The sequence below is a fragment of the Lethenteron reissneri genome, chromosome 16 (genome assembly GCF_015708825.2).
Source record: "Lethenteron reissneri isolate LAM-NWPU_2019-01 chromosome 16, ASM1570882v1, whole genome shotgun sequence".
Taxonomy (NCBI): domain Eukaryota; kingdom Metazoa; phylum Chordata; class Hyperoartia; order Petromyzontiformes; family Petromyzontidae; genus Lethenteron; species Lethenteron reissneri.
The window spans coordinates 14,877,990-14,892,397 of NC_083794.1; the positions used below are offsets into that span (position 1 = coordinate 14,877,990).

The 14,408-nt window shown below is 54.4% G+C and overlaps 1 protein-coding gene across 2 annotated transcripts in view; it reads left to right on the top strand.

The window, feature by feature from the left end:
• The window catches only part of LOC133343061 (transmembrane and coiled-coil domain-containing protein 6-like), a 30,033-nt gene extending 17,208 nt beyond the window's left edge, over positions 1 to 12,825 (top strand). For both annotated transcript variants that reach the window (XM_061552522.1, XM_061552523.1), the window contains exons 4-13: positions 3,030 to 3,154; positions 3,677 to 3,857; positions 4,311 to 4,415; positions 5,234 to 5,319; positions 6,066 to 6,188; positions 6,763 to 6,871; positions 7,261 to 7,441; positions 9,727 to 9,821; positions 11,115 to 11,306; positions 12,148 to 12,825. In XM_061552522.1, the coding sequence (XP_061408506.1) occupies positions 3,030 to 3,154; positions 3,677 to 3,857; positions 4,311 to 4,415; positions 5,234 to 5,319; positions 6,066 to 6,188; positions 6,763 to 6,871; positions 7,261 to 7,441; positions 9,727 to 9,821; positions 11,115 to 11,306; positions 12,148 to 12,294 (1,344 nt within the window). In that variant the 3' untranslated portion in view covers positions 12,295 to 12,825. The remainder of the gene's footprint in view (positions 1 to 3,029; positions 3,155 to 3,676; positions 3,858 to 4,310; positions 4,416 to 5,233; positions 5,320 to 6,065; positions 6,189 to 6,762; positions 6,872 to 7,260; positions 7,442 to 9,726; positions 9,822 to 11,114; positions 11,307 to 12,147) is intronic.
• Positions 12,826 to 14,408: the final 1,583 nt, after the last annotated feature.

Below are 14,408 nucleotides of genomic sequence, written 5' to 3' on the forward strand. Positions count from 1 at the left end.
GGTGGGGCAAAGACTGCGGGCTATGGAATGCAACTTCGTGTCAGTAAAGCCCTGACAAACAAGTTAAGTTAAAGACATCACAATACATAATATCGCACATAACATCAATGTTAACGCTATTCACCGTAAACTATATTCCGCTTATATAACCATCCAGGCACCAAGGAATACGAATTCCTAGGATCAAGAAACTTACCCCTTAACCTAAGATATCGGGAATAAATTAATAGTAATAAGTATATGCATGAAAGACAAAGTAAAACTTATGAAAAGCCAGGATAACGGGATGAATCACAACCAGGTCGAATATAATACATAATAAAAAAAAACGATGTTAAACCCAGGGTCGGAGAGAAAGGGAGATCCCGGCCGTCTTTGTATCCCCGCAGCGCGGGATAGGAGTGTGTATACGCTCGGGGAAACCTACACTTGAGTCAAGGCACCACGATGGGAAACGACAGACCTTAGGTTACATACAGAATCATAACTGTGAAATAGTAAGGGACAAATGTTAACTTAAAACTTTTAACCATTTCTTTGTGCGCCGGGTCGGAGAGAGTGTTGCCCCCCTCCAGGTTGTGCAACACGAACAAAGACGCCTATGAGACGATTTGTAACGTCTGTGTTTTGGGTTCATGAAGAAGGCCAGACAAGAGATAAATTGCACCCAGACAGAGAGACGACTTCGAGACAATTTGTAACATCTGGTTGTTTGCTCGTGGGTTTTATGGAGGGAGTTGACAACGGAATATACCGTCAGTGATGCACACAAGGACATACGGACACACACATGGACACACCTGCCTACGGACAGATCCTGACACAGCAAAAATCGGAAGCCCCGCCTTGTGGGCGGGATCCAGGGGGATTTTTCAGCATAAAGGAACGGATCCTGAACATTGGAAACCAGTGCGACGGGAGGGTCCACTCAGAAGCTCGACCGGGAGGGTCGACTCAGCAGGAGTGCGACGGGAGGGTCCACTCAGAAGCTCGACCGGGAGGGTCGACTCAGGAACGAGTGCGACCAGAGCGGGTCCACTCAGGAGTGCGACCAGAGAGTCGACTCAGGAGCGAGGGCGACCAGCGGGTCGACCCAGGAGCGAGCTCGACCGGGAGGGTCGACTCAGGAGCGAGCTGCGACCAGCGGGTCGGCTCGACTCATCTTCAGCTCGTCAATCTCTGCTGCCGCCGGAGATCTCCGCTGCCGCCGGTGGTGAGCGTCGCGACTTGGCGACGATCCAGCGCTGCACGCTACGAGCGAGTTGTGGGCGCCACCTACCGACCGGGTTCCGAACTGCGACAGCGTATCAACAGCCATCCGAGCCAATTCACCACGGTGACAGGAGAGCGCCTGATACGTATGACGCGCACCGCCCCCTCACCACACGACCACCAGGCGTCTGTTTGACATAAAGAATCGACTCCGAACACTGACTATTCAAGACAACTCTTACCACTCAAACACACTCGAACCCATAAGTCATCCGTGGCTGGGAAGGCATCACAACGAGACCGAGTGGTGGCCTCCGTCGTATAAGAGTATTCTTAATTTTTATCTTTAATATTTAGTGGGCTGTACTCTTAATCGCATAAATTCCCAACAGATCCATCAATACGAACTGATTCTTGGCACCTCCTTCCGCCGAGCCACGCTCACGTGGGGAGTGGTGGCCACCGGATCCTTATCAGGTGATCTGGTCCCCAATTAGTAAACTTGGTATAAGATAACGATCTTCGGAAAAGGAGCACCGTCGCAGGCCCTTACTCCGAGCCGTTCTGCTGTCAGATAACCTGCCGATGTATCTGTTGAGATTGGTGCCTTTAAGAATAGTAACTGTTTTGATTGTGTTTTTTTTTTATCGCCGTATAATCTTTCAAGTATCTTTCAGTCATAATCGCCGCACGTACTCGCATCCTCTACAGAATATTCAACTGTTCCGTGACCCAAGGTGTTAACAACGTGATAAGGGTTGCGTATGATCAATAAGGAGTGCGGTACTGCGTGAACAATATTGAGTATAATCATTTATTAACGTTAAGGTTTTCTTAGCATAGTATTTGCACGTTTTAACGACTCTCTCTCTCACTAACAACCATCGCGTTATGCGGGATCCATGTGCAGTTGTCAAAGTGAAATCAGACAATCGTTGATGATACTGTATTGATGCCGTATTGACGTTCCGGGATTGAGAGTTCGCATACTATATCATAGTTAAGGTTGAATTAGTAATAAATTGATCAATACAGAAGTGGTTGTGTGATTCTTTCCTGAAATCTATGCATAAGATCTGCTTCTGCGTTGAGATTTGAACTTGGTGACCTTAATAAACACACTAATACATACTCAGTAAATGTTAAAGCGATAACGGGGTGAACCGGGGTCTGGTTATCATAACGACTTGCGTTATCATAATTACACCCACTCGCATAATTAATACGATTACCTATCGAATTGGCATAATTAAAATGTGCGTAATTACATAATTAACATATTTTCGGATAATTACACATTTGGCCAGATTTCATTTAATTATTATTATTTTCACTGAATATTCATAACCCACATATACAACATAATAATTTCACCCACGCACGCATACAACATAACAAATTTTCATAACCAACATATACAACAGGTGCATTAGTACAGTGGTGAGTGCATTGCACTACGATCGAGCTGACCTGAGTTCAATTCCTACTCACAGCTAACATTGGGTGATGTATACTTGAACCGGTCCTGGGCCTCCACGAGGTTAACTCAGCATTAAATGGTACGGTGTGTAAACGTCATCCCTGGGGAGACAAATTGTGGCCGGGCCTTGTGCTGGCCACTCACCCCCTCGTGTACCATCCTGGCCTAAATAGGTACTCACACACAGAACTCGCTCCGACAGACTGTTAATGGATATAGGGGGGATCTTTGTATTTGCATGTCTATACGGTTATATTTGTCATGGTGGAGGGTCCCACGAACATTTTTTCGCCATGCGAGTATTGTTGTTGGTGCGTGTACCCCCTACTGTACACAGGTGCCGCAGCTGTGGCTGGAGGTGCAGAGGACGGCGTCGTCTGGAGCCCTTAGCCCCAGGCTGGAGGCCCTGCGCGCGTTACGCCGGGCCCTGTCTAACCCGGACGCACAGGCGGCCTTCATTGGGTGAGCAGGGGCTGCACGATGGAGCTCCCATCGTGGGGCTTCACCGTGGAGCTCCACCGTGGAGCTTCACCGTGGAGCTCCATCATGGGGTTCCGCAGTGGGTTACGTGACACGTGTGTGTCAGTGTTGAGGGGAGTTGTGCCGCAGTGGGTTACATGATACGTGTGTGTGCATGCGTGTGTGTGTGTCAGTGCGTGTGTGTGTGAGCGTGTGTGTATGTGCGTGTGTGTGCGTGAGTGTGTGTCAGTGCGTGTGTGTGTGCGTGTGTCAGTGTTGTGGGGAGTTGTGCCGCAGTGGCTGGCGCCGCACTACGTTTCGAACTCGGCTACTTGACTTGGACCCCCTCTCACGACCAATAACAGTGGTGATTATCTGAACCAGTCCTAAGACTGAAGAGACAAAGGCGGCCGGGCGTGGTGCTGGTCACCCACCGTGCTGGCCTTGACCAGTGCTACGCGCTCCCAGAACTTGTCCCGACAGCCTGTTGAGGCTACGCGGGGGATCTCCGTCTCTGTGTGCCAGCGTGGAGGGTGGCGTCCGCTCGCTCGTGGCGCTGCTGGCGCGCGGCCCCGAGCTGCAGCTGGAGGCGGCGCGCTCGCTGCTGCGCCTGTCGCACTCCGCGCTGCCTGCGGCGCCGCTCGCCTGTCTCGCCTCCACCTCCTACCTCGTCACGCTGCTGGGCGGCCACAGCCCCCAGCTCACGGCACGTACACACACCCCTCACGTACACACACACGCCCACACGTGCACACATGCTCACAGGCATGCCCGCACGTACACACACGCCCGCGCGTACACACCATGCCAGGCTAGGTGCACCTTGAAGGTATCACGTGAGCTTCCAAGGCTCGCTTCTGACGGGAGGTCACGGAACAGACCCAGGTATTATGGGCTAACACACACACACAATATAAATACAAAGTTCCCCTTCGTAGCCTTTAACAGACTGTTTGGGCAAGTGCTGTTAACGAGCACCGGTGGAGGCTGGCACAGCACACGGGGAAGTGGCGTGGCCAACGCCTCACCTGGCTGCCTTTGTCTCCCCGGTCAGTGCCGTTGTTTACACACCGCACCGTGTGTTCAAATGAGGCAGAATCGCCCTATTAATACTCGCACACACTGACACACGCGTGTGTTTGTGCGTGTGCTCTTGCAGGAGGTGTGTCTGTACACGCTGGCAAACCTGGTGACGGAGAGTGCGAGGGCGCGGGAACAGATGATGGCACAGGGGCTCCTCCCCGGGATCGCATCCTGCCTGCAGGTCTGCACAGGGGGAAGCTGGCAGCCATGGGGATCTGGAGACCAGGGAGACCTGGGAGATGAGTGAGGGGGGGTGGCAGAGAGATGGGCACAGGGAGACGGGGACCTGGGAACATGTGGACAGAGGGCTTAGCAGGCCTGAGAATAGGGAGACGTGGCACAGGGAGACAGCGGGAGCTGTGGCACGAAGGAATCCTCGGGGCAGGGGGACCTGGGAGCAGGAACCTAAAGACCGGGAGGCCTACGGACCAGGCAGACTTGGAGAGCTGGGCCGAAGGGGTCGTGTGAACTTGTGGGAACCGGGAGATCTGAGGCAAGGGAGACCTGGGACCAGGGAGACACCTGGAACTGACGAGGAAGCAGGGAGCTGAAACGACGACTCGTATTAAATCATTCGACAGTGGCACGAGCAGGGCCCGTGTGCCAGCTTTGTGGAGCGGCATGCGTAATTGAATTAAAGCTCGCGCGGGGACTGTAATAATTTAAAAGTCGAGTTCCACGCAGGCTGCATTAGCGAAGCAATCTCTCTGCCACACGCGTCATGTTGCGTATGTTATTTGTGACGGGCAGTATGGACTTACGTTAATCAAGAAGTAGCAATGCAATCTCGATGATTATCTCTGCATTGGTTAACGTCGGGCCTGCTCATTCACTTTTTGTTCGCTAAAGTAGTGCAGTAATGCAATGACAACCGCGAGCATTGTTAGGGAGCACCTATTAAGGGCGTATAGGCGTAAAACAATGTGCACACGTGCGTACAAACACTCGCTCAAACACTCGCACACACTCATGCGCGCTTCGCGCTGTGTGCACCCGCAGTCTCCCCACGGGGCGGTGCAGGAGGCCGCTGCGTTTGCGCTGTCCCAGCTGCTCCAGGCGCCCGAAGCCTTCGACCGCATCATCCCGTGAGTCGCTCCCCCTCGATCCGCCCCATCGTTCCCCCACACACACACACGTACGTGTACATCTATGTGCGTGTGTACAAGCCGTGTCAAGATCGGCCTCTGGAGGAGGCTCGTGAAGGGCGCTACTGGGCAGTGCCAGACTAGGTGTACTGTTAGGCTACTGGGTAGTTGGAGACAGTCGCCCTCTAGAACCAAGGAGGGGCAGAGGAGCGATGCTCACAACAACGGGCGGAGGAGCGCCGTGCAGCTAAAACGCAGTGAGGTGGCACAGTGGGCAGCACAGGTGGTGCATCTGTTGGTCATCTCAGTCGACCCATTGCACCTGGGTCTGTCCCGTGAGCTCCTGCCAGTGTGCCTACCGCCTGGCTTAGTTTTTGCCAGGCCAAGGCGGTGCAGCAAAATGTGGACCTGCCAATCTTCCACCTGTACTGAACAGAGTGCGGCCCCCTTGCTCGTACGCGTGGCTGGAAACATCTTGATATAATAAAGAGATCCGCAGAGCTTGGGCAACTGTTGGTGGTGCCAGCCTCACCGCCTGGCTGCTACTGCTGCCTTCCCGCTCGTCTGTGGTTCCTCCTCATGGCGCCTCCGAGTCGTCCTCTCTCTCTATACGAGAGCGAGGAGCGGATGCCGTGTGGCGGTGGCAAGGTACGAGTTGACATCATTATAAAGGCTGCGGTGACGTCTCCTTCACTTGGTGGCGAATGGCGGCTCTATTTGTTGTTGTTTACGTGCCGGCGCTGCAGGGCGGTGCGGGCGGCCGGGCTGCCCTCGCTCCTGCGGACGCCGCTGGTGCTGCCCCCCGGGGCTCGCGACATTCCGCCGAACGCCGTGGAAGCGGCGTGGTGCCTCCACTACCTGGCGTGCAGGTTGCCCACGTGGCGCGCAACACACAGGGGCACGCGGGGCACACGGGGGCTGCGTCCGAGGCTTGTGGCCTGTGTTCCCTGCAGCCTCAGCAGCAGCAGGAGGATGATGAGAGAGGATGGCGTGCGTGTCTGCGGATGGGTGTGTGTGGAGCGGTAGTGTAGTGGTTAGTGCGCTGCGCTACGAACCCAGCCACCTGAGTTTGATTCCTGCTAACGGCCACGATGAAGACAATGATGATGATGAATCATTGATAATGACAACAATGGTGACCAGAGCTGGATTATGACATCGCTAGGGCCCTAAGCTATGTCATGCTTAAGAGGCCCCATCGACGAATCCCTCTATATGTTTGTCATATCGGAATGAAAACCGTCTTACAGAGTATTTTTTCCCTATCTTCTTTATTTTTGAACAGATTATGTAAAACTTTTATGATGTGAGGCCCTAAGCTGTAGCTTACTTAGCTTATGCCTATATCCGGCCCTGATGATGATATTGATGATGATGATGATAATATCCGCGATGATGACGATGCTTTATCGCTGACCTCCCATTGCCGCGTACCCCCCACAGTGGAGCGAGCGATCTTGTGGAGGAGCCTCTGATCCGCGAGGCCGTGGGGGTGCTGGTCGAGCTCGGGGGGCGGCTTCTGAGCTCCCCCATCCCGGAGTACGCCGAGCTGGTAGGTCCGAGAGGAGTCACGGGGGGTCACGGGGGGTCACGGGGGTCACAGGGGTCACACTCACACCTCAAGGGTGGTCGTGGTTTTAGGTGCAAGTTCGCTGTGACAACCCACCGCGGAGATGGAGCGACGAAATTAGCTCGTGGCAAGGGTGGCACACGGATCGTTGCATCACAGAACCGTGAGCCACGGTCATGATGATGATTATGGCTTGGAGAGACTTTCATCCAGCAGTGGATAGACCACGGCTAGTCAGAATGAGGTCCCATCATTGCCCGTTTGTCCGCTTGGGGGGTGGGAGAGCCTCATCCCGCAGTGGATAGAGCACGGCTAACGATGACCGTGAGTTTGGTCTGCGCGCTCCCCCTCCCTGTGCCCGCGCGACGCAGCTGGTCGTGCCCCTGGTCCGCTGTGTGGGCAACGTGGTTTGCGGGGGGCTCGGCGAGGGGTCCCGGCGAGCCGTGCGCGACGCGGGGCTCCTGCCGGCGCTGCTGGTCTTGGCCGAGCGCTTCCTGCCCAAGCGCCCGTTCGTGAGCCGCGAGTGCCTCTGGCTCGTGGGCAACTTGACCGGTGGGTGCCGGCGACGCTTTGGCGAACGTGCTTGGAGGCGAGGGTGGAGGTGAGGGTGGAGGCGAGGGTGGAGGCGAGGGTGGAGGCGAGGGTGGAGGCGAGGGTGGAGGCGAGGGTGGAGGCGAGGGTGGAGGCGAGGGTGGAGGCGAGGGTGGAGGCGAGGGTGGAGGTGTCGGTGGAGGTGAGGGTGGAGGTGAGGGTGGAGGTGAGGGTGGAGGTGAGGGTGGAGGTGAGGGTGGAGGCGAGGGTAGAGGCGAGGGTGGAGGTGAGGGTGGAGGTGAGAGGGGAGGGTGGAGGGTGGAGGTGGGTGGAGGCGAGGGTGGAGGCGAGGGTGGAGGCGAGGGTGGAGGCGAGGGTGGCGCCAGCAGCTTTAGCCTCGTCCCGTTGGACAATAAACTGGACATAAACTAAACTATTTTTAAATCCTTTATATTAAGTTCGCTTGCTTGCTTGCTTGCTTGCTTGCGTGCTTGCGTGCTTGCTTGCTTACGACCGTGCAAATCTTTCGGTCGTTTTTTAACCCACTTCCCGTGATCCAATCGAGCTGACATTTTGCACACAGACTCGGTGTGCGAGACAATTAATGTTCGTGAAAAAAATTTCTTAAATTTTACACTGTTTAGGGAAAACAAATTAAATATTTAATTACCAATTGCTTAATACTGGCAGACAATCATCTGACCCATAGGTGGCAGCCATCTCAAGCCAGAGGACGAGAGGACTCTAGCCGTCACGCATATAAAGGATTTAGAGTGAAAAACTTTGTTTTTACGGGTTATACTTATTATTATTTTACCAGCGAAGGCCCACTGAGCTATATCGCTGTTTTTTTCAGAAGCGACCTGGCCACAAATGACAGCATTGGAACCTCATTTGCCAGTAACAAAATATGATAATTGGTTGCTTACCCTTTTATCTGACTGCAGGTATTGTGGTCAATGCAAACATGACTCCTTGTAAAAAAGGTGTCAGTTTTGTTGCCAGATAAAAGGGTAAAAAAACTATTATCACAAATGACAGCTCAACTAAGTTGCTTATCATCATGTGGAAACTTATACCAGCCAAGTACTCTAAACGCGTCATGTTGTTTATAAATGTGGAGGGAAAAACCGGAGGACGCGGAGAAAAATCCACGCGACCAAGGGGAGAGAGAGACACGCAAACTCCATTTTTTTATGTTTCCTCTGGAAACACGGAAGTTTTATTGACGAAAGTGTTGAGTTTGTTTTTTGTTGTTAATTGTGCTTGTGCACCACCACTGCCAGCATCACCAAATAATTTGTCTCAATTGACAAACAACTCAAAACGTGCATCAATCACACTCTGTGGCCTTGGAAGGAAATAATATATAATAGGCAACGTTTCTGATAATGGTCCTTTGTCATACGACATAAAGAAGGGCTATTGTCGAAAACGTCTCCTATTATACAGGGTGTTTCAAAAAGATGGACCCAATTTAAAAGCAGTACTGCTTTTTCATCTTAAGGCCACGCACATTGTTGCTGTTGTTGACACGGAACGTGTTGAGTTTTAACACGTAGCAGGCTTTCGCGACCATTATCCATAATAGAGGTTTTTGTGAGTTAGATCGCGTAAATATAAATACGTCGTTAAACCCGCCACCATCCGACACAGCCCATTAGTAAGGTATGTCACGAAAACAAAACATGCAAATTCGTCATGAGTATAGCACACCGGTTTGTTAGAGAGTAAACTCACAACATTTACATTCGAGTATGACGCTTCGCCAGTAATTACAACAGAATGGCTTTGTCTGGTGGTGGCGGGTTTTATGACACATTTATATGTACACGATCTAACCAAAAAACCTCTTATGGAACCTCTTATGAAAGTTGTTGTTGGTTGTGCACCACTGCCAACGCAGCAGCAGGGCCAGCAGCAATCGCCAGTCGCTGGGTTTATCCGAGCCAGGGCTGATGGGGCCCTCTAGTGGCAGATTCCACAGGAGCGGCTCCCCACCACCGGTGGGACGCCTCTATCCCTTCGCACCCCTCTACCAAGAAATGTCCATCACAGTGAGCAGTGCACCACATTGTGACAGAGAACGGCCCCCGTAAGATGACTGCAGAACCACACCGAGATGCGTTCGACAGTCCTCCTCTGAGCTCGCTACGCTCACGCGCGCCGTTGAGCAGACTCGGGGCGGACAGCGCCACCTGCCAGCGTCGCCCCCGTGCCACATGCGAGTTTCTTGACGCGTCCCTCTAACCCCCGACCCCGACTCCGACCCCTCTCAACCTCCCCCGTCCCGGTTCGCCTCCCAGCCGGCGAGCCGGCCTGGTGCTCCGTGCTGCTCCGTCTGGGCGCTCACGTTCACCTCGCCGCACTGCTGCGCCACGGTCAAGGGGTCGGACTCATGGTGGGTCCCCCTCCAGGTCGACTCGGCCTTAAATGAGTTACACGGTGCGGCGCGTGAGAGATAACGATGTCACCTCGCGATGCGCTGCCGCCGGGCGTTAAGTCGCTCGCTCTCGTACGGAGGGAACGACTCGGAGGCACGAACAGGAACCACAGACGAGATGGGAGGCAGCAGCAGCCACGCAGTGATGAGCCGTTGCTACCAACAATTCTCCAAGCACATAGAGACCCACAGACTCACACTGAGACCCATAGACTCAGACAGAGACCCATAGACTCACACAGAGACCCGTAAACGGAACGCAGAGACCCGTAGACTCAAGCAGAGAGCCACAGACTCACACAGAGACACACAGAGACCCATAGACTGACACAGCGAAGGAAGGGATGGGAGAGAATGAGGGAGGCCTGTATCCAGCAGTGGGAAGTTACCGGCTGACAATAGCTGCTCTTGCCCCAACAGTCTCTGCACGTTACACGGGGCGCCTGTGTGTGTGTGATGAATAACCGATCCGCTGATAACCGACTCCGGGCGGGGTCATTTCAGTCAACATCAAATAAGCAGGGAGGGGAGACGCATGCCGGTTATTAATTCATGATGGCACGTGTCTGCCTGTGTGATTGTGTACACATGTGTGTGTGTGTGCGTGTTGGGAGGAGTAGTGTCGCGGTTCGCACGCTGCGCTACGAACCCGGCAGCCCGAGTTCAATTACCACCCACGGCCAACACCAGTGACGAATATTTGAACTGGTCCTGGGCCTCCCCAAGATCGAATCAGCCTCAAATAAGTACCTGGCGTGGTGTGTAAACATCGCCACTAGATAGACAAAGGCGGTCGGGCGTAGTGCTGGCCACCCACCCCCTCGTGTACCGTTCCGGCCTGAATAGGTGCTCACAAACAGCACTTTCCCCAACAGTCTGTTAAGGCTATATGGGGGATCTTTGTCTTTGTGTGTATGTTTGTTTGGGGAGCGGTGGCGTAGCAGTTAGTGCCCAGCGCTACGAATCTGGAGACCGGAGTTCGATTTCTGCTCACGGCCAAAACCAGTGACGATTATCTGATTCGGTCCTGGGTCTCCCCGAGGTCTACTCAGCCTCAAACGAGTACCTGGTACAGTATGTTAACATCCGCAGGGGTGAGACAAGGCAGCCGGGCGTGATGTTGGCCACCCGCCCGCTCGCGTGCCGTGCCGGCCTTCATAGGTGCTGCTACTCGCTATCAGCACTTGCCCCAGCAGTTCAAGGCCACACGGGGGATCTTTGTCTGTGTGCGCGTGCGCGTGTGTCCCACAGGCGGCGCGCGTGCTCTGCACCGTGGCCGTGCGTGCTGGGCCCTCGTGCTCGCTGCTCGGGGGCTGCCCAGAGCTGCTGAGCGCCGCCGCCTCCGTGGCCCTGGGCGGCGAAGCGGCGCCGGGGGATCGTGACCCCGAGCTCCGGGTCACGGCGCTGCAGCTGTGGCAGCCGCTGCTGGCCAACAGCCCCGAGGTGACAACGGCAACGATCAGAAGCTAGGACGATGATAAAATAAATCGCAAACAACGATGACGATAAACTCGTTATCTATTCGTGCGAATGATGGCAGCAGCGGTGTGGTTCGGCAGCTGAACGCCAGTGTCTGCTGCTGGCCACGACGAGAAGGCTTCAGCAGAGAGAGAGTTGGTGTCGTGTCGCTGCTCCCCCTCCTCCTCCTCTGTTGAAGCAGCGCAGTCCACAGTGGTTCATTGTCCGGTCCATAGATGGCTTGCACGGCCGCAGTGGCACTGATTAGCACAGTTGGCTACATATGGTGCGAATGAAGTTCAATATACGAACTTATGTTCCATTGTGGACGTGGGCCTGCTGTTGATGCTCTGATGCGGTCGAGGTTTTCAACCACGAGTGTTCATTGGGGAGGAGGGCGATGTTTTAGTCTCGAGTGAGGCGTTCATTCTGGACGCTGATAACAACGGTAAGCAATAACGTGACATCTCAGCCATCAGGAGAATTCCACAGACACTCAACTCCAGAGGCATTGGTCACACTTCAAATGTATTTTATGTAACCAAGTGAGAGTTCAAGAGACCAAGATGGAGTCTCATTTGCGGGAGTGACCCTGGGGCATGAGTCCGCCATGAGGGGCGATGATCTCTGGCTGCTGTATGAGCGTGAGATCCAGTCGAGTCATTTGCGGCATAATGTTCGAACTTTTTTGGACCCTGATGCCGGCACACAACGTCCAACTCTTGCTATTCCCTCCAACACCCGAACCATGACCCTGGTGGCCGACTCGCTGACCCTATGAATCTGACCCTTGTGTGGCACCTGCCTGCCCCCCGCCCCCCGCCAGGCCCGTGCGTGGTTCGAGAACGAGGGGGGCCCCGCACAGCTGGAGTCGCTGCTGCTGCAGAGCAGCGGCGCGGACGAGCGAGTGCGACAAGTCGCCCGCGTCCTGCTGCAAGCGCCGCCCCCTGCGGAGGGGTGGCTAGTCACGTGAACATGCCCCCCCCCCCACTCTGCCCCCCCCCCTCATTATCCTCCCTGACTTGCCGTCGTCGACTGGACCAGCTCAACTAGCGAGGAAATGGTGTCGAGCTGGGACGATTTGTCAATTATGCCTCGAGATTCCTGGCTGGCGGCTGGCTGGGCTCCTCAGTGGCTGCTGCTGGTCGTTGCTACCGAAGCTAGCTGGGTAACTGGCTACGCGGGATTTTCTGTGTAACAAATAAACATTCGGTTGAAGTTCAGAAGAAGTTTAATAATTATTATTATAGATAGCGACACCAAAGAGGTTGGAGTAACGGTTCATTTAAAATTGTTACCACATTTCAATTTGCTATTAATGTCATTCACCAGAATATTCTTTAAATCCTATACAACCTTTTTAAAACCCCTCACGGTACATATTATCTTAAGTAAAAATACAGATTAATTGTAGTGCTCCGAGTACAGGAGGGTTGTGGGAAGAGTATGAACAATGACAGCTGTTTATTATTTCACACTGCAGAGCAACAACGGAATCTCTGCTCGTCGGATTTAAAATAAAATGCACTCGCCTCTAAGCCACTGGGAGTCGCACGAACCAGAACAGCAATGATTAAAAACGGGATTCTGGAGAGAAAACAATCTGAAAATATAGGAGGAGGTTGTGATGAGTGGGACACGTGGTGTGGATGAGGAGGTCGTGATGAGTGTGACACGTGGTGTGGAGGGAGGAGGTCGTGATGAGTGTGACACGTGGTGTGGAGGGAGGAGGTCGTGATGAGTGGGACACGTGGTGTGGAGGGAGGAGGTCGTGATGAGTGTGACACGTGGTGTGGAGGGAGGAGGTCGTGATGAGTGGGACACGTGGTGTGGAGGGAGGAGGAGGTCGTGATGAGTGGGACACGTGGTGTGGAGGGAGGAGGAGGTCGTGATGAGTGTGACACGTGGTGTGGAGGGAGGAGGAGGTTGTGATGAGTGTGACACGTGGTGTGGAGGGAGGAGGAGGTCGTGATGAGTGGGACACGTGGTGTGGAGGGAGGAGGAGGTTGTGGTGAGTGGGACACGTGGTGTGGAGGGAGGAGGTCGTGATGAGTGGGACACGTGGTGTGGAGGGAGGAGGTCGTGATGAGTGTGACACGTGGTGTGGAGGGAGGAGGTCGTGATGAGTGGGACACGTGGTGTGGAGGGAGGAGGTCGTGATGAGTGGGACACGTGGTGTGGAGGGAGGAGGAGGTCGTGATGAGTGGGACACGTGGTGTGGAGGGAGGAGGAGGTTGTGATGAGGGTGACACGTGGTGTGGAGGGAGGAGGAGGTCGTGATGAGTGGGACACGTGGTGTGGAGGGAGGAGGAGGTCGTGGTGAGTGGGACACGTGGTGTGGAGGGGGGAGGAGGTTGTGATGAGTGTGACACGTGGTGTGGAGGGAGGAGGAGGTTGTGATGAGTGTGACACGTGGTGTGGAGGGAGGAGGAGGTCGTGATGAGTGGGACACGTGGTGTGGAGGGAGGAGGAGGTTGTGGTGAGTGGGACACGTGGTGTGGAGGGAGGAGGTTGTGGTGAGTGGGACACGTGGTGTGGAGGGAGGAGGTTGTGATGAGTGGGACACGTGGTGTGGAGGGAAGAGGTTGTGATGAGTGTGACACGTGGTGTGGAGGGAGGAGGTTGTGATGAGTGGGACACGTGGTGTGGAGGGAAGAGGTTGTGATGAGTGGGACACGTGTGGAGGGAGGAGGTTGTGGTGAGTGGGACACGTGGTGTGGAGGGAGGAGGTCGTGATGAGTGTGACACGTGGTGTGGAGGGAGGAGGAGGTTGTGATGAGTGTGACACGTGGTGTGGAGGGAGGAGGTTGTGGTGAGTGGGACACTTGGTGTGGAGGGAGGAGGTTGTGATGAGTGGGACACGTGGTGTGGAGGGAGGAGGTTGTGATGAGTGTGACACGTGGTGTGGAGGGAGGAGGAGGTTGTGATGAGTGTGACACGTGGTGTGGAGGGAGGAGGAGGTTGTGATGAGTGTGACACGTGGTGTGGAGGGAGGAGGAGGTTGTGGTGAGTGTGACACGTGGTGTGGAGGGAGGAGGTCGTGATGAGTGTGACACGTGGTGTGGAGGGAGGAGGTCGTGATGAGTG